The following is a 23,115-nucleotide window of genomic DNA, read 5'->3' as shown; positions in this document are numbered from 1 at the left end:
GAACCACACAAGACTCATTTGACTTCCTCCTGAAGATCCTGATTCCCCTTTGAAGGTGTATTATTTTTATATTAAAACAGGTGAAATCGCCTGAAGTGGATCATTAATAGAGATATCTGAGTGAAGCCGCTGATACGACTGTGCCGTCATAAAAAGGCAATTTTCAGCACAGACGCACCGCCGCGTAATTAGCAGCCTGTTTGCATTTTCTCTCCTGTTTTCCGTTTGCCACTTTCAATTACCAGAGGCTGCTGGAGAGCCGCCGCCGCCGCCGCCGCCACCATTACACCACCTCGTAAAGTGTCAAACGCAGTCCACGGTGTTTGTCCTGGATGCAACTTCAGATCAGATTTAAAACACATCCGTCCCTGAAACTTCTCCGTCTCCGTTTCTCTTCATCCTCTCTCCGTTTCCTGCTCGTAACCTTATAAACTCGGAGCCAAATGCCGCCGCACATGAAGCGAGTCTCACCGCCGCCTGAAACGATCCCCCGAGCCCTGTTTAAGAGCTCAGCAGGAGGCGGCAGATCCAGACCCCTGATCTGTGAAAGTGAGTCTCGCTGCAGTCACAACCGTCCACACACACGCAGCAACAACAGCTCCCAGGACCCACAGTGGCATTGTCTTTGTTTATATTTAGTACCAGTATTTGTCTGAGTGTTTAAAATGCCACCGCTCTATACTATTATTATTATTCCTCAGTGTTTGCACGTGGAGCCCAGAGGAAACAGTTTGACTCATGTATGATACTGAGGTTTGTCAAGAGAAACATTTATATTGTTTAGATTGTAACAGCTATGCGATGTAAACATGATATTAGATTACATGTCGTTCAGATACGTGTCACGCTCCCCAAAAAAACCTTTCAATTTCTTTCCCCTGGTCGTCCAATCTGCCAGCTGAGAGCGATTAACTCCACGCCACGGCCGGACAGACAGACACGCTACAGGTGTGGGGTTCTCAGGTGGGACGTGTGTGTGTGGACCCCTGGGTATGTAAAGCAGGAGCACGCCGTACAAAGCTGGACACGCTGTGCACTATTTAGTCAGAGAAAGCTGTTTAAATGAGTAATTAGTGTGTATATGGGAGCTCAGGTGGGTTGGTGTTGGTGTACACACACACACACACACACACACCTGACCTGCTGTTGTCTAGGATGAGTGTAAACGTTGCCTAAGAAGCGTAGATTCAGCTCTGTGTCCAGTTTCAGCTCCATTACTTCCATCTGAGTGAGCAGCGATCGTGTTGAAAGGCACCTCAGGGTGAAGAGACGCACGTAATTCTACCTTCAATTACCTCCGTTTGCTTTTATTAAACCCTCGTCTCTTCTAATTTCCCTGCTTTGGCGTCTTATTTTGGCAACACTTAAAGCGAACGACTCGTCATCAGACATTAAACGCAGCTCGTCGGGCCGCAGCCTCGCCGGCAGACGCTCGGCCGCTTCGCCGTCAAACAGCATCTTTGTTCCCTCCTTAATTATCCCTTCGCCGGATTGTTACGGCTTGTAAACGACGCCATCAAAACAGCAACACATATTCAAATTGGTGTTAATTGCATTGACCTGTGCGTCACACACACACACACACACACACGGAAGCAAACTCCACTCCATTCTTCACGGCGCTGAAGTCGACTTCCTACTCGCGTTCCTACGACAACACGCTTCCATTTATCACAATCCCCTGATAAAGTGAGTGATTCTATTGAATGGCCGGCCATCTCTTCCACTGAGCGTATTCATTAATATGGTGCTTTGCATTATGGGGAGTCGCTGCAGCGCTTCATGTTTAGGCACCATTGACTTTCTTACAATATAACCTTGCTGGAAATGCCAGATCATTACTCACTCTGCTCCTTTTTTGCCAACTCACTGCATTATTCTTACACACTTAACTGCATGTGATTTTTATGTATTTGCACACACCAGTAGAAAAACACACACACACACACACACACACACACACACACACACACACACACACACACACACACACACATTCCCAGTGCATCAGCTTGAAATGGCTTCACTTGGATGTGATTACCGTGTGTCGAGAGTTCTGTGTTATTTATGAGACTGGGGGCGGGGGTTGAGGGGGCGTGGTAGGTGTGTGTGTGTGTGGGGGGGGCGGGCTGCTAAGCGCGCCGCCGCTGCCTCGTCCGTCACTGTCACCGCTCTTATACGACTCATGTTAGGCCGAGAGAGAGAGTCCGATGCAATCTCTGCAGGGCCGCTGCGTAGTTAAAGTTGAAGCCTCCCTTTGCCCCCCCCGGGTGCCCTCGACATGAAGGCTAACTGCCGCTCTGCTCGGCTCAGCACATTTGGCCTCCTCGCCTCCAGAGCTCTCGTCTTCTACTACTAGTCTGTCCGGTCTAAACAACCGCCGGGCCTCCTTAGCGAGTCCCCGCTCCGCCGTTCCCCTCGTCCTCCCTGACGCTGCACAACGCGGCGGCATTGCACCCACAGGCATACGGGGCAGAATTGAAGTGTCATAAAAGAATAAAAAGCTCATTGTCGCTCCCAAATGTGTCTTCAAGGCTGAAAGCTTTTGGATTTTTTTTTTCTTCTTCTTCTTCTTCTCGTTTCTGCACAACTGCTGGAGCTGCTGTTCCATTGCCGCCACGGCTCGGTCGCCCCAACAGGGAGATGAGATACTTTGCCAAAGAACTTGCAAAAACGTTCTTCATGCAGAGAACGGAACGTCGGGAAGCGGCTGAGAGTTTTCCCCCGACGAGCTCGACTTAATACATGTGCAAAACTTTATATTCTTTTATTTCCATTAGTGTTTCTTTGAGATTCGTATGCAACACCTGCTATTTCCAAGAGAGAGGCCAGAGTGAGAGGATTTGAAATGTCAGTTTTCAGCTCCACTCACCTGTTTGGATCTAATTGAGGTGCCAGGCGGTGAGATGCACCGCAGCATACAAACAACTCCATTTCGACATTGTTTGGACCATGTAATATGCAATTACTCTCTGCAACAGCATTTCAGCAGAGAAAAGAGACACCAGCTCCCTTTTTAGTTTGTCCCCGATGATAATTTGGCCTCTTTTTTATTTTCCCAGAAAGAGGGGAAGCTGCAGGCTTTTGGCAGAAAATGTTCATTATTCTAACTATTACCCTGTTTTTACCTAAAGACTGATTTATCACACAAGCGTCATTATTCCGTCTCATACTATAACAGCTCATAGGACCATAGGACCTTTCATGTTTACAGCAGGAACCGGTGCAAACATCAGTTTAAATCCATTCTTCCTGCTTCTGCTACTCATTAGATTTAGCATAAACTGTTCAGTCTGATGCCAAAACAATACATCTACGCAATTATGGACACGGTTCTCATGAGAGGTGAGGCAGAGAAGATTCCGAACAATGTGCCCAAAGTCAAACTAGTAGAAATTGTTGTTCTTGCAGCTTTAAACTCATCTGTAGTTTGCTCAGATGCTCATTTGTTATATTTGTGTGCTCTTTCTTCTGTCTGGCGATGGTTTGATGCAGATGCAGAGATGTGTGAGCAGCTTTCATGTGAGGAGGTGTGGTTCAGATTGACCTTTGGGGTCACATATACATTACTCGTGCAGTTTTGGGGAGTGTACTGACAGCGGCGACCCTCAGTTTGAACGGAAGCGCTCGCAGGAGTTATAAAGGTGAAAAGAACTCCTAAGTTGTGCAGCGATGTAATGGGAAGCAGATAGCTGCTGTATGTTTGTATACATATTCATATCTCTATGCTGGGCTCAACCCATCCGTCACGGTCAGTTCACAACACTTCTCCCTCATTCCTCCAAAAGGCGAGGGTATGATTTAACCTATCGATTGCTGTATAAATGTGCTGCCTGCCGGTGAAAGACGAGGTGTGCTCTGCTTTTATGTGATCCGATTAATGTCTCCGCCCGCCGGCCCGGTTGTTCCAAACTGCCCACTCCTGCCGTGACGTGCGGTGTCAGGGTGCATGTGACGGGCACTTAGAGAGATTAGTGGCCCGGTGCGGTGTTGTTTGTGCTGAGCTGGTCACTAACCAGGGGATTACATTGGCAGCCACGCACAACAGTTCGGCGTCTGGTCGCCTGCGGTGTGATTTCAAAATGCCCGAATTGTGCCTTCATGATTCTGAGAGGATAAATGACAAGGAAAACAAAAACATGCGGCGGCGGACATTCCTCTCCTCTCATATTACACTGCAGGCTCCATATCTGCCATTTATTGTGCTGTGAGATTCTTCCACTGATGCCAAGTGAAAGATACTTAGGGCTTCTGAATGCAGATCTTATTTGTGTTGTGTGCTGATATGTATTGATTGAAATGAGCATTCAGCCAAAAGAGCAATTAAAGAGTTTGGGAGTTTCAGTCTGGTAGTCGTCCTGCCGCTCAGTGATTTTGAAGGCGTTTCATATCTGGTCCCCCTCTCTCTCTGTGTGCAGGCAGAAAGCTACTCTGATCAGGCTTTTGAACTTTGTGACTTTGCCGGTGGCATTTCCTCCATCTGAGCAGCAGCTGACATTTATATCCGCCTCTTAAAGAGTGTGAAATACCTTTTTTTCCATTCCATTGTTCAGTGGTTGAAAAAGTCCACTCTGATAATGAGGGACTGTGGTTCTATTGAAACTCCCCACTTTAAGGTCCCCACAGCTCTACCTCAATCTTTCCACAGAGAGGAAATGTTCAACAAAAGGAAAATGCCACCTAAAGACCACGTCCGGATGTTCTTACCTCCAAGACCTGTGGCAAAGTGCACTCTGCTCCAAATGTCACGATCAAGCGATACAACCCAAAGATGCGTCTGCTTCTCTGAATCAACACTGCCGAAGCAGCACAAAGGTCGAAACTGAAGTTTGAAGTGTGATACAGATACAGAGAGTGTGTGTGTGTGTTAATACCAAGTTTAAATCCTGGCAGAACTAGTCGTGATCAGAACTGTCGATTGCTCGGTCCACTTCCAGTTTCACAGCCAGCTGATGTTTGCTTTCATCCATGGGTTGTTCTGCCATCTGTCTTGTTAATATCGCCGGGTGTCGGCTCGCCTCATTTTATTGAGCTGTTATAGGGAAATTACACTTTTCTGGTTTTGTGGCGTCGATCAAACGGAGCTGTAATCGCTCGGCAGATGTGAACGTACGTTGCTGTGATTTCAGTCCCGTTTCTCTGGTTTTTCCGAAAAGCAATTTAGACTGAGGTTCTACCTGGGGAGAAGACAATCCTCATCACTTCACCCTCCCCTCTCTCTCTCTCTCTCTCTCGCTCTCTCCTTCATGTCGATCACCATCTCCTCCATCTGTGTAGATCTCATATAAGGAGATCGTATTTGATTAATGTGTTTTTGCAATGGAGCCAAGTTAATGTTTGCACAGGGAGTGGCAGCATGACGCACACACACACACACACACACACACACACACACACACACACACACACACACACACACGGGAGGGAAAAAAGATGGCTTGGAGGAGAGGGAAGATGAAGGAGTCATACTTCATCTGTGGTGAAGTTCTCCTCCGGTCGCCCTGGGATGAGAACAAATGTTTATAAGAAATGTTTTATTGAGTAACCACGGCAATGTAAATGGGTTAAGGCGCTTATTTGAGACATTTCTGATGACATGTTACAGGACTTCTGGAGTCAAACGCTTTGAATGCATTTTAATTGGAGAGTGGGGCGCTGGCGTGGCGTCTCAGGTGACACAGCATGAATACGACATCAAGACATTAAAGTCTCAATCCAACATCTATCCTGTGATGAAGCCAGTTCGGCCTCAGCTGCGTGTTTCATACGTGATCAGGCTCCTGGGGGGAGGAGGGATTGGGAGTGTGTGTGTGGGGGGGGGAGGGGAGGGGGGGTCCCTGAAATCCCTGAAAGAGTTTACAGCCGGGATTTACTACGCCGGTTCAATCATCCACGCAAATCATTCACTTTTTCATTTGGTGAAACGTGATTTACAAACACAGCGGCTCGGCCCACGTGAACTCCAAGGGCACAAGCCGTAAAACTCCCCAGGCCCGGCTCCCGCGTTTACGACGTCATATTGGCGTGACGGGAGAGAATGACGTATTCCTCAATCTGAAGTTAATACGGAATGTGACGTTTACTTTCAAGCTGCGATGAGATATTTGGCCGCATCTGTGTGTGTGTGTGTGTGGTGTAAGAGGGAACTAGGACAGTGTGTCAGACTCGTCTCCAGCTCCATACGGCACCGGCGAAGCACCTGCTCCGGCCCTCACACACACAAACACACACACACACACTGCTCCGGTCCTCTCACACACACGCCGCTTGGGTAAACATTCCTTCCCTCAGTCAAACTTGTGCACGGGCGTCACACACGGCGTCATTCTCCCTTTGAAGCCTTTTGAAGTCGTCTCCCCTCTTTATCAGGATGTGGAGTTGAAAGTCAGTTCACATCTCGTCTTCAGTCGGCAACATGAATACAAACAACACAAACAAACAGTACAAAGACATTTATAATCTGCTGCTTCGCCTTTATGATTTGATTCTTATTATTGTGTGACTTTGCGACTTAAATGTCTCAATGTCACACGTGATTTGAGTGGATGAGTGAATCAGACACGATGGATTCAGTCGATCGATGCTGCTCACACACTCTCACTGGATCTTAGGTTGCTTTATACAGGATTGGTTAGATTTGTATATCCTGATATATGTGCATCAGTGTGTTTAGTTTAGCATGAATGAGGTGATATAGTAGTGACGACGGCTCAGATTATGTTTATGTGCCGTCGTCACTTTCTATGCAAAAAGCCTGCAGGGGCCTGGAGGAGGTATGGATTGAGGTTTAGAGCTCATGATGTCAGATGTTTTAATGGGAATTTAACATTTAGTGTTTAGTTATAGAACATTTAAGTCAAGTATTACGCAAATTCACTCTTTGTTGAGGAAACTGAAGCAGAAATCTATGAAAAACATGATATTTACAAATATTGAATGTATCAGATTCCTACATGTAAAAACACAAAAATAAAGAACTTTGTGTAGTTTCTGGTCTCCTGGGTGAGTTAACCCTTCGCACCGCTGCCCCCTCGCCCACCCGTAGGTCGGTCAGAACTGCGGTTGTCGTCTCGTCTCGTCTCGTCTCGGCGCTCCTCGTGTGCCCGCGGCTGCTTCCCTCCGCCTGGCACGTCGCTCCTTGCTCCCGCAGATTGTCACAAATCACTGCCACTCCACATCTCCCCCAGTGCACGGGACAGAAAATCGATGTGCTCTCCCGGGAATCGCTATCAGCCGGAATATCTGCAGGTTGACGGCGAAGAGGAGGAATGTAGGATTAGGAGATTGGAGAAGGAGAGGAGGGGGAGGCTTGTTTGAGGGCTGTGCGGGGTCTGAGAAGGTGGAAAGGGGCCTGTTGGTTCATTTTAAGATGTGTTTGTGCGCGTGTGTGTGTGTGTGTGTGTGTGTGTGTGTGTGTGTGTGTGTGTGTGTGTGTGCCGTGTGTGAATAGATCCTGTATGGTGGAAGACAGTTTGGGTTACAGGAGTGTGATAGAATGAGGAAGAGGAATCACAGGAGTGGAATGAGAGTTGGGGGGATGGGGGCAGAGGAAGATGGAGGAGATGTGTTTGCGAACAGAAAGTGAAATTGAAGGGGAGGGAGGGATGGAGGGGGCGAGCAGAGATGGAGGGGATGCGGAGGGAGCGTGGACGAGGCTGATAAGCGAGCGGCTGGGGGAAGACATGTGTTCTGAATTGAGCTAAACAAATTCTTTCAAAATGAGCGCAGCGGCTCATGACAACGATGCGGTATGGAAATGTCTCCGGCGGAATCGTTTAACATTCACGACAAGAATCGGCTGCAGATAGCTTCAGGTGGCAGCCAATGCATGCAAATGTGCACGGAGAATGTGGAATTCCTCTCATCCAGATCCTGAATCGCTCTGCTCCTTTCTGCTCATCTCACTCTTTGATTTCATAGTTGGCTTGGGGGGGAGAGGAGGGGGAGAAGGTGGGGAGGGAGGGAGGGGGTGTGTGTGTGTGTGTGTGTGTTGTTTGCTTTGGCACCGACGCGATGAATCCTCGCATGCTACACACACACACACACACACATCTCCAACAGGCTAAATATGTCGGTGCCTTTATGAAATTTGCTTCAAAGTGATTGCGCCTTATTTTAGATTATTTTTGTGGAAACGAGGATAAAAAAAATCTAATCACAGCGTCACATTAGGAAGAAAAGAAAGGAAAAAAGACTTAAGCCTGTTTTGCTTCAGATTAGCAATGGAGATTTTCAAAATGCAAATTCAAGGTTCAATACACACACGAGCTGTCAAACACTCTCCAGACTTGTTTCTATTTCGATGCGGCTGCAAGAGACTGATGCCCCGAGACACACACACACACACACACATGCACACACACACACACACACACACACACACACACACACACACACACACACACACACTCAAGTTAGAAAGATCGGCTAGTTTGAGATTTAACCTTAATTAAATTTTTTTTCAACAAGTCCCCAAAAAGTACAATCCAATACGACATGTGACCAAACGTTATCACGCTCACGTCCTCTCTTTGTCTCTCCTCGTCCATTGTCTGTCCCTGTTTCAGTGGCGGACAGCAAGGTGATCCTGGAGGGCCTGCAGAGGTTTGGCCCCATGCCCATCTATCTGCCCGTCAGCTACCGCATCCTCAACGCAGAGTCAGCCTTCTTCCTGCAGGAGGCCAACCAGGACTTAATGAGGAACTCCAGCCTACAGGCCCGCACCGAGTCCTTCTTCGTCCACCAGGCCCGGCAGATGCCTCTGGTCAACGCCAGCTACGGCCCCCTGTCCGTCCAGCAGCCCGTCCCTCTGGAGCTGCTGCAGACCAAGCCGGGGCCCTTCAACACGCCGTCCTTCACGTCTTCATCCGCACCCACGTCAGAGTCATCGCCGCCTCTCTTTACCTTCAACTGGAAGGTCCATACCTACATCGTCAGCGAGAGGATTCACCCCAGTTGGCCAAAGGTCCAAGTGTTGTTCTACGTGGCAGGAAGGGACTGGGACGATTATAGCACCATCACCAAGCTGCCCTGCGTCCGGATGTTTGCCTTCCACGAGACCCAGGAGGTGCGGGGGACGTGCAGGCTCAAAGGCGAGCTGGGAATATGCGTGGCCGAGCTGGAGCCCCTGGCCAGCTGGTTCAGCCCGCCCACGGTCCGCCCAGGGAGGCAGAGGGTGTCGGAACAGGCCCAGGGCACGCCCGTGGAGCTCTACTACATGGTTCAGACCTCTGACAGCGGAGACTGCAGCGTGGACGACGCGAGGAGGAGCGGCTCAATTCACGCCGAGCAGAGGCCCATGGGCTACTTTGCCGGGCCCACGCCCATGCAGCGCATCGGAAGCGTCAGGCTGTTCCAGCCCATGTCAGAGCTCAAGCTGGACAACAACTTTGTGGTGATGGTGCCGTCCAAACCCATCCGACAGAGAGAAACTGTGTCCACTTTCCTGGCTCTGTCCACTCTGTCCTCAGTGCAGATCTTCACCCTCAGGTACGTCAGACAACATTTACTCCACTTGACTCTGTACTTCTTCTTCTTCTGCTGCTTTACTGTTGCTCTTACTTTCCAAACTACAAGGTTGAATAACAAAGCAGTACGACTTTGGGGCCAAACGTGATGCTGCAGTACTTTAGAGAATCAAAATGAAGTAAAGCTGGATGGATAATTATAAACTGTGAGTCCAGCAAAAGAGGACATTTCATTTCTTGTTTGATTTCATTTCAAGCAGCTTATGACCTTTAACTCTGGACACAAGAGCATTGAACCGGTATCAGAGTGGAGCCAAATGTGTGTATTACTGGTGATACTGGGCCTGAAAATGACCTGTATATAGGTATTTCAGAGTCTGAATGCACACAGGCACAGTTAAAGAGAAGCAAGGATAAACTGTGTTGTTGTGAAAACGCCTTTGATACGCTGGCGACGCAGTGAAATACATTAAACGCTGAGACGACCTGCGAGCTGCGACTGTGGGCGGCACACAGACACACTTCAGGGCCGACCCGTCCATTAGACAGGAAGGTGTGAAACGCTGCAGAGTTACACAGCAGCATTCCAGAAGCATTTTGTTCAGAGAAGTCTTCTAAAATAGTGGTGACTAAACCAAGGATGTGATCCGATCCAGCTGAACGTCTCTCTGTATGAATGATGTAACAGTCTTATGTAAACCCAACAAATGAGCTAATGAGCTCTTCTTTATTCCAAAAGCATGTTCTCGTTCACTTACTTTATTTCCGGAATCAGGAATTTTGAGCAAATCGTGAAATACCAACACTTCACAGGCAAGAAAGCCTCTTTGAATATCTGATCTGGAGAGGAACAGAGAGTTTGTATTCTGCTTGAGAGCTGGAATAATCGTCTAAAACTGCCCGATGTGACATTTCACCTCAAAATACAATTAGTGTGTGTTCCCAAACTGCTCAGTGTGAAGCATGAAAGCATCACACTTCAGAGGGAACAATCAATTATCCTGATTATCCTTTAATATTAACACATTAGAGGCATCGTGCCTTTATGAAGATGAATATCTGGCAGAAAGTATTTGTTTTATTATCCCTCCTAAGTTGATTATTCAGAGGTATGTGAGCACTGAACATCTCCCAAACTGCGTCTCTGTCTGTCTCCAGGGGACTCTTTTAACCGGATAACACCTTTATTGTGCCTTTGAGGTGTATACAAAGCCGTTTTCTGGGTTGTGCGCTCACCTTCATAATTGCCTGCTGCGCCAGCAAAGTTTGATCTGATGCGATTCCACGCAGGCGAAACGTGGCGGTTATTGATTCATTGAGCTTTGAACGGTAATTTGTATGAGACAAAGTGACTGTAATTGCTGAATGTTGGTGCGATGCAGATGAGGGTGTGTGGGGAATCTGCGTCTGGCCCGGGTTAGTCTGACGCCAGCCATCTAAATCAGGGCAGATGAAACAGTTGGCGGCCTCCGAGTGGAGCTGTGACAGAGAGCTCTGGCAATTTGTCAACCCTGGCTGAGCAGGAAATCTGCCAAAAAGCCTCACTGCTTTTTCTCTCACTCCAACGATGATGAACTCCCATGAAGTATTAGCACTCCGACTGTATGTTTATCGCATTTGTCAGTGTGTGTGTGTGTGTATAAATGGGAAGTTTAAAGGCAGTATTTTTCTTTTAGTGCCTTCTCGTGCCGGTTTGGCCCACAGACCCCCCCTCTCCTCCCAGGACCCCCCCACCGCCCCCAAATCATTCAGATGTTAGCTCTTTTCTCATGTTTCCCCCCGCTGGGATCGCACGGCCTTAAAAATAACCCAAAAATAACTCATTAGCAAGCAAAGATTAAACCTCAAAGTGTTTTGGAAATCACAGGCGGCCTCTCCAACTGCCAGTTTAACAAAGTGTGTGAGTGAACAGCCAGACAGACGCCAGACAGACCAGGAACCCTCTCTGTTTCCGGAAGCAGCACAGAGCCAAAACGCGTGGCGCTCCTGGATGATTGGATTCGTTAAGATCACCCTCCAAGCACTCTGTGTCTGAGTGGGTTCTGGGTTGGACCCTGCTGATGATCAGTGTGTGGAGTCTGGGGCCTGTGTTGGGTGCGTTGGCGGGCCGGTGTTTGCCTCTGCTGGTGTCTCGCCCGTGTTTGTAGTCTCCCAGCAGCTGAGACCTCATTAACTATTCATATTCCCCGGAGTAACTCTCCTCCGCGTCCTCACCTCCTCCAAAAGATGACTGAGGATCTCTACGCCGACATTGCAGAGGAACGACTCTAAATCTGCTTGTTTGTCCACGTTAGTGATAGGGCTGCAAACCCATTCAGGGTCAGCTTCACTTATTGTTCATCGTACACATTTTCTCTGGTCTGGCCCTGAACGCATCCCGCAAAGGTGGCGGCCCTGCAGCCCTCAGACAGGATGCGTGGGGTTAGATCGGAGGGATGGACCTCATACACTACAACTTCTTCTTCTCTATGTAATAATCATTTGAGTAATCCTGTTGAGTCGCCGTGGTGATACTGAGACCCTTCATAGAAACCAAAGTCGAGTTTTTCTCCGCCTTTTGATTTTTATTAGAAAAATGTTTGCTCATTAAATTTAGAGAGAATTAACCCAGATCTTCATCTTCCTCTCCTTATTCAGCATGTAGACTAAACAGGAATCATTTCATTATGATGTCTGAGTGGTAATTTCTACATTCCAAAGTTGGCACACTTAGCTGTATTTCATCTAATCCAAACCAATTTGATCTGAGAACTTTGAAAGCACTTACAGCTTTTCACTCGCACACACACACCATCATGAATATGCACATACTGCATGCAGTCACATTTGCGTACGCACACACACACACACACACACACACACACACACACACACACACACACATGCAGCACTAATCCATACTCGGGCTGGGGTTTTGCTATGTGCCAACTTAAGTCACGGTGTGTTTGTCATGCTAAAGTCTCCCAGCAGAATCCCTGATTCCCTCCTCCTCGCCTCATTAGCCGCGGAGAGGAGCGGTGCAACAGGTTGGAAAGGATTCTCCCGCTTCTCCTTATTCAACATGCAAATGAATCCACCGTTTCCTCCTGAACAAATTAACAGCCTTTTCATAAGATAAATTGCCCCAGCAGGATTGTAATTTTGACTAAACAACCCGACATGTTCCCTCACATCCCCTAGGGGCAGCGTTGCGCCTTTGAATGCAAATGAATTTTGAATATCTGCTGCGTGTGTGTGTGTGTGTGTGTGTGTGTGTGTGTGTGTGTGTGTGTGTGGGCGCGCAGGTAAGACTATGAGATTCCTCACGCAGCAGCAGCCTGGAGTTATTTCAGCGTTCCGGGAGATTTAGGAGGCGGACGAGGTGACTAAAGAGCCGGAGCGTTAGGAGTTATCCCGGGGTGGTGTTGACGCGTGGCGGCGCTTTGTGTCAGATCATTAACACGGTTCAGATTTACAGGTCGTGAGTCGGGTCTGTTTTGTTGGCCATTGTTGGGCGAAATATCAGCGGCGGGAAAGGTCGGAATAAAGATGTTCTCCGCAGTGCATTAGCCTTATCTCCACTGCTCCCCTGTGAACCGCTGCTCGCTAAAGGTCACACAAGTTAGGCCCGTCCATTTCCGTTCCTGTGCTCATCTGCTCTTTCTCTTGTGTTTTATCTGGCCGTCTCTCTCTCTCTCTCTCTCTCTCTCTCTCTCCCTCTCTCTGTGCGTTGTGTAACCTTTCTCTCCCCATACATCTTCCTGGCTTTATTACTTTCTTTCCTGCCATCGCACTCCTCCTCCTCTTCCTCCTCTGCTCGGACCTCTTCTTTTCGTACGTTCAATGTCCACAATCTCACGCTCTCACGCCTCTGATCAAACACTGTTACCAAAGTACTGAAGCAGGCCACGTCACCTTCCCCTGTCCTCCTTTGCCTTCTCCTCTCCCTCCCTCCCTCCCACCCTCCCTCCTCTCCTTCCTCTCTCCCTCTCTTTTGCTCACTCAGCTTCACTCACGCCTGTTTACTTTGAAAGCTCAGACTTTCCTCATCTACTCATTAATAAGTAATTAGCGATCGGTGGCCTGGGGAGACTATTCGCTATGTAGATCGCTCTCTCTGTTGGGCCTCGCCGCCACAAAGCAATCACCCCGTTGCCCGCAGCGAGTAATTTGAATCCTTGAATTTTCCGCAATAATGATTTTCTATCCATTTCCCTCGCTTGAATTCGGGGTCTTAACTGACAAATGTATCGGACGTTGGCGAAAGCACAGATTGCATCGCTTGGCCACTTCCCTGCCGCCTCTCTGTGTTTGGCTCTGCACTCGCTCCCTTTTTCGTCTGCCTTCTGAAAGGCTTGCGGCGTCCCTCGGGAGCTTTTCTTGATCCGGCAGCCCGGCAGGGGGGTCACGGGGACGCAGCGGCACCATTCAGACTGACACATGCCTCCCTGACTCTCACTATTGAAACCGTTCGCCTGTCAGAGGTCGTCTCCAGTTTCTCTCCGTGTTGTTTGAACTTCAGAAAGTCCGCCGGGCTTTTATGAATTCTGTGACTGCGACTCCCCAGAGCATCCTGCTGTGTGTCACCGCCGCTGAGCAAACTTAGACTATCGTTCCTCTAAACGCTAAACCATACAATCTAAATGCCTTCATGACATATAAGAGGTGATGTAATCTTTAGCTGCTTTATGTTTCTTGCCTGCAGTCAACAGATGCAAAACTTGGACTTCATGAAATTGTGTTTCTCTTCAAGCGAGCTGTTAAATCTATAACAATCAGGCTTATTTATCTCTGTAGGTCTCAGTGAAGCTGCTAGAAAACAAAGGGAGAGGAAAAATGAAGTTAGTAAGCGATGTGAATATTTAAAGAGAAGAAAAAGTGTTTCTAAATCTGATTTGTGTTATTTAAAGGAGAGGAAAGTATCTTTGGCACTGTGAGCGATGACCAGATGTTCCAGTGTTGTCGTTTCCTTTCGCTGGGCCGAGATCGTTCCGGTTCGACGTTGAAGTGTTGCACATTTATCCAATTTGTTCCCGTCTGATCTGCACAGACGTCTGTTTACCTGCAGACCTACGACTCCCCGCCTGCGCCGCCGCCATTCATCCAAACCGCTCGCTCCGCCGTGATAAACCAAAGTGCTTTATGGCCGCTAGAATATTCACAGCGTGTGTACGGAAATCTGCATTTGAAAGACCGCAAACTGTACGGTGTAACTACGGGCAATTAAGGGATAACGTGGAGCGAGGGAGGTCAGCGGCGTCGCTGTGTTCGACGGGATAACAACACGGCGTTCTAACGTGCGGCTTGAGTGCTACTGTGGGGAGATTCAGCATTCAAAAACATCAAATAAAAACAAGTCGGGCTAATTCCCACAACATCTCTTATACGGGCCGTTTAAGATGCTGTAATCAAGTGTGACAAATTAATAACTTAACACGTCGGATCGGTACAAGAATCTTGTTTGTAACGCTGACGCTTCTCAAACGCTTCTCCAGACACTTCTCCAGGCGCTGACCCCGGGAGGAGCTGAGCTGCTAGCTGAGTTACACCAGGGCACAAAGAGGAAACGCACAAAAGAATTCAAACCACATTTGCTCCAGAGGTCTGATTGCTTCAACGGGAAAAAAAAAGGGGAAAAGTTTCATTCTTTGACACAGTAATCAATGCTGTGTCCTTTCCTTTTTTTATAGGGTTTCTCAGGCTCAATAGAAATGCAAGACAGAAGGCGGGAATGTAATTGAAGCTCAGAGAGAATCTAAAAGAAAATTGAGGCATTGAAGACCGGATGGAAAATTGGGTCGGGGAAGTAGCCGAGGCGCTGGTGCAAAGTCTCAGAAGGCCTCGTTTGCTTTACTGATGTCAGAAATGAGCAGCCATTGTTGTTCAAATTGCATCTCAAACCATAGAGAGAGAAAGAGCCAATCAGAGAGCTGCATTGAGTCACTGCAGGTCGACTCGTTGCGCCTGTTACCTTAACTGTTGCCTCTTCCCAGCCCTTGCGTTTATATGTGTGTATATATCTATGCATGTTATATTACTGGAGGGCCTATATGCTATATTCTCCTCTGACAGGGATTGTTAATGGGCTCTTTGTTATCTGCACCATGTGACATACAGTAAAGTAAATACCGCCGTTTCAAGAGGCTAACCCCAAACACAGGAGACGCTCAGAACGCAGCTTTATTTAGATATTGATCCTTCCAGCGGTCGCTCTCTTATTAAAGCATACACCGTGTAATGGAATCTTGATTGAAGAAATTGTGTGTTTGGTTGAAGCAAAATGGGCAGAAATGGCAAAATCCATGACTTTCAGGGGCGGAGGAGGAGAGTTGTTGTTGTTGTTGTTGTTGTAGGTCGGGAGCAGGTGAGGCAGCTAACTCCTTTACTTCTTAACGTCTTTAGGCAACACTTAAAACTCCGGCTTCTGAGTTGAAGGTAATATTTGTAGGGCTCAAGGGGGACGAACAAGGTGGGGATTAGATAGAATAAGGGGGGGCCGTCTCTCTCTCTCTCTCTCTCTCTCTCTCTCTCTCTCTCTCTCTCTCTCTCTCTCTCTCCCAGACAAATACACGTAACCTTCAAAACACTTATTTGTACCATTGTGTCTGGCAGCGATGGATTACTTTACGTTTGAGGTACAACTTTCAACTATGCGGCATCAAACTAATCCGAGTCGTACATTTATTAATGCCGACCTCGGGCGCAGAGACGGGGGAGAAAATCATGAAATGTTGTGACAGTCGCACGTCGAGAGTTCGTCTTAGACCGTCGGCAAAAAAGTACCTAATGCACGACAACACAACACACCGCAACACAACGTGGCTTCACCACGGGAGGGCTAGAGAGCTGCAGAGGGTCAGATAGCAACAAGGAGCCAGAGTGAGACGAGAGAGAGAGACACCAAAATGTTTTCACTCCTCGCTCACTGGAGGGAGCGACGGCGCCTGTTGAACTCTGCAGTAACTGAATACGCTTAGGTAGAAGAAGACTACAGGTTTAGATCAGTCAGACACAAGACTAAAACGCAGAAAGAGGAACGGCACAACAAATCACTGGCAGCAGCACCGTGCACACTAAGGTTGACATGAATTTGTTGCCATTTTCTGAGCAAATAAGGAGAAAGCAGGCAGTGTGTGTGTCACAGGACTGACAGTGATGTCTTACTGGACTATGAGATTTTCCGTTCATCCAACATGACAAATATAACAACAACAGCGGATTGTCAGTGCTCAGTTTCGATCCCGAATGAATGCAGACACGTATTCCTTTGAAAATGTCCTCAGGAGATTGAACAAACCTTCACACTTCATTCATTTGAACAACTTTATTTTACCGTCTCCTCAGGGTTCACTGGAGGAGTGTGTTTGCTAAACAACACCCATTTTCCAATTAGGACCAGAACACCCGATAATATCTGTGTGAGGCACAAGTACCTGTAACTTTGTCTGCTGAGCGTTTGAGCCTGTGCTGCTTTGCTTCAGTCACAAACTGCTTCAGCACCAGTTTAATGTGACTGTTTAAACATCCAACGGTCGATTATATGACGTTACTTAAACATAATGGAGAAAGCGACGAAATTGTGGGATTTAGTGCTGCTGCTGCCACCGGTACAGCGAAGGAGGGGATCATTTAAGAGAGTAGACATTTGACAACATTAAGTAAGTATTTTATTTGGTTCAGTGGCTCTTACACAAACACACACACACACACACACACACACGCTCATTAGCTCCTCCCAGGTAATTTTACACCTCATCTCCTTCATTTGAAACAAAAAAAACAGAAAAACAGACGGACAGAATATTTATTTTCAACCAATTTTCAACAAATTGCCATAATGAATTCTTCACAGGGCAGCAATAATTGATTTTGCGAGATAATCAAAACATTTCAAAACAAATTAAGAACAATTATAAACACATCACATTGATGGTGGTGGTTTGTTTCATTAGGTTTGTGCTCATCATGGTCGTGTTTGTTAGGGTTGAGCCTCAGATTAACAGCAGCTCAACTGTAATCCAGCTGTGGTCCAATCCCACTTTAACACTGTTGACTGTTGGTTGTGTGATTGTCTGGCAGCAACGCAGTGGACGCCGCTGTCTCACACCCTTCTGAGCTCTGACAGAAATACTTTTACTATGTTGCTATCATCACCGGAACAGGACACCTCTGCTCACACACAGTATCAGAAATACAGATTTAGAGGCAGCGACTACAAAATAACAACAACAAAAAAAGACTCAGCGGCGACTGAGAGAGAGAGAAAGCAGCGCAGAGGAGAAGAAAGAGCTGACAAGCTGTCAGACTCGGGCTTCTGGGGCGAATCATTAGGCTGATATAATATTCAGCACATAGCTTGGAGCGGAGGCTTTAGCTGGGCTCTAAGCTGCGTGCTGCTGGTCATTCTGGCTGCAGCTAGTTGGGAGGTCAGCCATTGATCTGCAGATGTAAGCCGCTGCTTTGGATCCAAGCCTTCATCTTCCTATGAGGCCAGCGCAGTGGGTGGATCAGCCTTGATCTGCCTCATGTGTGGGGCCTGTGATGGAGAGATACATACTGCAACGGACTGATGTGACTGTGGACTACGGACAGTGTGTGTGTGTGTGTGTGTGTGTGTGTGTGTGTGTGTGTGTGTGATCTGTATGGCTGACAATTGCATCATGTTGCAGCAACTTAAAGATGGAGTGAGAGGATAAGGAGTGACAGCTTTTGAAAAGGAGTGAATTCTGGGACACCTTGGGGTGAGGAAGCAAAACGGGGACATATTTCTAATAATAAGTCTTTTAATGGAGGGTTATTGTTGCTTTAACAAATGGTTTCACTGCCGGAAAGGAGAGTCAATTATGGCGGCAGACAAACAAGACGAAGCAATTTTTCTCAAACCTGGCTCAAAGCAAATTTATTTTTCATTCCTGGCTCATTATTTATCTTTGTGAAGCGTCGGTAATGGCCATTGATGAAGCCATTAGTTCACACCTGCTCCTTGTTATCCGCAGCGCTCCATATTTTTTCCGTGGCCTCCTGCTCGACTTGCAAAGACTCGCCGCCTGATATCGTCCTTTATGTATCCAGGCACCTTATTAGATACTGGCCCCAGACGGATTCAGCACTTAGTTACTCTCTTAAATAGCCTTGAATTTGTAGCTGAATGCACTGGCTGTAGTTTGGTCTAATTGGCGTCTCCTCTGGCACTGACTGTGTGTGTGTGTGGGTGTGTCTGGCCTCTGCGGAGTGACACGCCTATTTGAATGCTTCGTGTTTGTATGAGGGAGAAGAACACGAGTCGTCCCTTGTCAACTTCTGAACGGGTGAAGAAAAGAAACCGAGGTGTGAATTGTGGCGCTGGCAAATAGAGAGTGAAAGGAAAACGGGAGTCGCAGCTCATCGTGAACCCCGATGCATAGAAATGCTTCAATGACGAGCCAAAGCACGATTAATAATGTTTAGCGACGAATAACTCATTTAACCACCCTGAGGCGCACTCCAATAACGCGTCCATATTATTTTGAGCACCTGTGTATGTCACTGCCTTGATAAAGGAAGGAGTATAATTATTTACTAGAGATGAAGCGATTTCATTATGTCCTTCGACTGAATCTGTCATCATCACACCTCCAGCTGCCTCTTCAGTAGGTGGACCAAAACTCATTAACACTCAGCCTTTTTCATGTAAAATTAAAGAGACGTCAATACGATTTATTGATGTGAAGACATTAAAAGGGATCAGGGAGCAACAGATTCAGCCAGGAGCTAAGGATGTTTATGTCTCATTAAAAAGACAAATAATGACAATTTGCCTTTGATGTTGTTCGAAAGCTCATTACTATTCTTCTTACACACATAGTGCTTGAATTTTACTGCGTTCAGAAGTGCGATTAAAAATCTACACATGAATTTAAGATTAATCCATAACAGAAAAACGAATAAGTCCAATAGAACTTCTGTTTAATCATACAATAAGTTTACAATGTTATAGGCTGATAACATTTTCTGTGTTTAGCATCTGTAAACCAACACACACTCTTTATCTGGGAGGCCAGATCGTGACGACATCCGGCTGTGAACGATGTCGATAATGCTTGCAAATGAAGGCTGGTTGTGGTTAAAGCATGTAAATGTGTGTGAGTGCAGCATGAGAGCACACGGGGCCCTCACACTGGTGTAATGCTCTCTTTGGGGGTTTGCTCAGCAGTGTTTTAGCCTCAACTGGTTTATTTAGTGTGCTGGCCCAGGCTGTGGTTTGAACACGACTGCACAAAGCCCCTGAAGGGAGCATGAGGCGATTGTGCTTTATATCTGTTGTTCTGTTGTGCTGCCTACCAGTCATATTCTATACGCTCTCCATTCTGCAGCGTCTGGGCTCAAAATGGGAGAACAGTTAGACCTGGCACTGTCTCTCCACTCCGCTCAGACAAGCTGTTTTGGCCTCAAGGACTCCGTCTGTCAGTTCCTCGCACACGCAGACGTGCAAACACAAAGAGAACTTTGCACTCGGTACCAACCCGCATCAGATCTTCTCTTTTTTTCCGCTTCATCCTTCTGCCACGGCCTCTGCTCCGAGTGACTGCGTAGTGTATTCGTGAGGTTTCCCCCTGAAATGTTCTCCGGACTACTTACAGGTTCAGGGCGCCGCTGCCTGTGTAGTAAACACTGATGTGTTCGTGACGGTGCAGCCGTAGCTCACTCCACTGGTAACACACTGACAGGTACAAGTGGTCTGGGACTCAGAGAGAAAGGGAGAGAGAGAGGGAGGGAGTGCCAGGAACTGGGCGATGATGGAATCTGGAAGGATATCTAAATGTTGTCGCCGTGTGTGACCCTCTAACACGGATTAATGAGCCATAGAGGAAGATTACGACCGCGTTCTGCCAACATCCCGCTGGTTAATGACTCGGCATGGAAGGAATTGGATGAAATAAGCAACAACAAGCAAATGAACCAAATAAGTGACAGTGACCTTTGCCACATGTTTTAATTTACAGAACATTTGGAGCAAATCATCTCGATCCAGACCGCAATGATTAGCCGGGATGAGTAAAATGTATTTTTTGTGAGGTCGTACGTTTCTTTGCCGGTCATGTCAGGTTTGTGGTGTCCTTCCCTTCCTCGCAAGGTCTCTATGAAATGTCCCGCTGTGGACCGAGCGTGATGAAACCATTAGGTAAGGACGTGGTTGCAGAGAGGAGCTTGTTAACGAAGTCAGATATCTTTAAGTTGGACTTTTTTGATGACAGCTGCTGTGCTACCAGGGCTGCAAAACACTCCAATACTACAGTTTCTACATTTGCAAAAGGTTTTCGATACTAACCAGGTTCTTGGAAACTACACGTTAAATCTGTTTTATCAGATTCAAAATGTGCGGTTGATGTCCCTCTGCTCCGGAGGAACCATGACGCTTTTCATAACTTTATTTTTTTTTTTTACAGTTTTAACAGAAACGCTGTGACGAGTGGGTTTTGCTTTTGCTGGAACAGATCTGGCGTGAAGTTTCAGTGCTCAGGGCCCAGAGAGCAAGAAGAAGCAAGAAGTGTAGAGGAAAAACAACAAATCAGAGAGAGAGAGAGAGAGAGGGTGCGAGGGAGAGAGAGAGACAGAGAGAGAGAGAGAGAGAGAAACATCGGGTTTATGTTCGTCCATGTAGCGACAACAAAGCTGCCTTTTTTTTTCCAAACTGAACTCGGTGGGAACGAACGGAAAACACGTGTACGCGACAATTCCCGTGTGATTTTCTTGATCTTCTCCCTTGTGAGGGGAACAGTCGGGGAGCATTTTACTCCAAAAACAAACACGACTCTCTCAATTTTTTTGTCCTTGTGAGAGCACAGCGCAGCGGCCGGCTCAAATTATCGCGTTGTTTTCAGCCCGGGCCTCCACCACAGTTACTCATTCAGCCCCTAAATCATCCCTCTCTCTCCATTGATTACCCCCTCCATTTCCTTCCCTCATTCTCCCCGTCTCATCACTTATTTTCTCTCACATCTTCACGCACATGCAGACAAACACACATTTTTTTTTCTGAAATACCTTCCAGACGTTTTTATGTATATATTAGGAGCCACCTGGGTCGCTCCTACTCCTGGCCTTGTGTGTGTGTGTGATGCCTGTTCAGCGGTGCCCACTGGTGCACATAATGAGGTGTAAATGGGGCTAATGTACTGGCTGACGTGGTTGCTTTTAAGGATCTGACCTGAATTGATTTACCTGCAATTCCAATAACATAGTTGATCATAATGAATACACTCTTTAGCTGACATGTGAGACTTTATATGTTGACGTAAACTTTCCGACTCGCGACAGACTGGACTTTTCATTCCTTGACGTTAAGGACCGCAGCTCTCTTTGCAAACATTTCTGTGACATTGTGACAGAATTTCTGGCGCCTGTCAAAATTTCTTTCGCACATTGTCATCGCGAGCCGCTTGCTCCGGCTTCCGCCAGCTTTTCCTAAATGTCACCACACTGCACCGACACACACACTCACACTCACACCAGCAGGGATGACAAACATCTCAATCAGCAGCCGGGTACAGTTAATCAATGAAATCATCAATATCGACAGTCCCTCTGACCTTGGGCGATTGAATGACGTATTGATCCCCACCATCCCGATCAACCTGCACGACCCGATCTGACATCCACCAACTCAAACCTCCAGTCTGTCAGTCAATAAATCACTCAGAGAAGAAGTCAGTGGCACATTTATTCCCCTCTCAGCCTGCAGCGTTATTAAAGCGCCACGCTTCATCAGTCCTCGCTGGCTTTTGTATTTGTCCCCAGCGTGTCATATCCTTCAACACCTCCCACATCTGTGTATTCATACAATTTATGATCTAATTAGAAGGCATAATGAATAGTCAACCATTTGTAACGATCCTGATTAAAATGTTTCGGTGATTGCCAAAGATTAATTGTTGCGGTAATGGCTTCAGATTGATTCCATTTGCATACGTATGGCAATTACAAAGTTTTTTTTTAGTCTTCCTCTCCATGACGTCTAAGCTGCAGAAGTGGTTTTTGACAGCACTCTAAATTTTCCGCCTGAAATTACTTTTCAATTAAAGCTTTAGTGAAAACGTCTTATAACGCCGGCACTATAGAGGGGCTCTGTCACACTCCATAGAGTCCACAGAGCCCACAGAGCGCCCACTGGCACCTGGAGCACTGGAAGATGTCTTCCTCCTTTATTAAACCCCCTCAGGGAAATTCGTTAGAAACTGAGGTATTCAACAGATCACCGAAGGAGGTTCAATTATCCAACATGGTAGAAAATATATATGTAAATACGTATAAGATATACAACAAAGATGCCAAAAAACAACAAACAAATTTCCAAAATTAGACACTTTTGAGTCTCTTATTATTTTGCAGGTCTTAATCAGTCCAGTTTCAAGAAAGGGATCAGTTTATGGCAGGAAGCCAAAGCTGGGTGCTAGACGCGGTTTATCACGTGTGACGTTAGCCCGCTAAGTTGTGCTAACATGTGAGTGTTAAGAAAATGAGCGTGACTGCGCCAAATCAAAGCGTGACGTAACTATCAACGTCAGTAACATCAACTGCTAATTTTCGCCACGTTAAAGATGACAATAATATGAACATCAGTGTCATTAGTGGCTCATTTTGGGGGCATTTCAAACCTAATTAGAACCAAATGAAACCTCAGTAACATTAG

The 23,115-nt window shown here is 46.9% G+C and overlaps 1 protein-coding gene across 1 annotated transcript in view; it reads left to right on the top strand.

Annotated features, from left to right (window-relative positions):
• Positions 1 to 23,115, top strand: part of LOC142992813 (transmembrane protein 132D-like) — a 97,314-nt gene that overhangs the window by 28,304 nt on the left and 45,895 nt on the right. Inside the window, exon 2 of the mRNA XM_076143317.1 lies at positions 8,568 to 9,489. Coding sequence (XP_075999432.1) covers positions 8,568 to 9,489 — 922 coding nt within the window. The remainder of the gene's footprint in view (positions 1 to 8,567; positions 9,490 to 23,115) is intronic.

The sequence above is a fragment of the Genypterus blacodes genome, unplaced genomic scaffold (genome assembly GCF_046128005.1).
Source record: "Genypterus blacodes isolate CSIRO-AG114 ecotype Tasmania unplaced genomic scaffold, CSIRO-AGI_Gbla_v1 ptg000023l_1, whole genome shotgun sequence".
NCBI lineage: Eukaryota > Metazoa > Chordata > Actinopteri > Ophidiiformes > Ophidiidae > Genypterus > Genypterus blacodes.
Note: the sequence above shows the minus strand (reverse complement) of the source record. Positions and strands in the feature narration are given on the sequence as shown.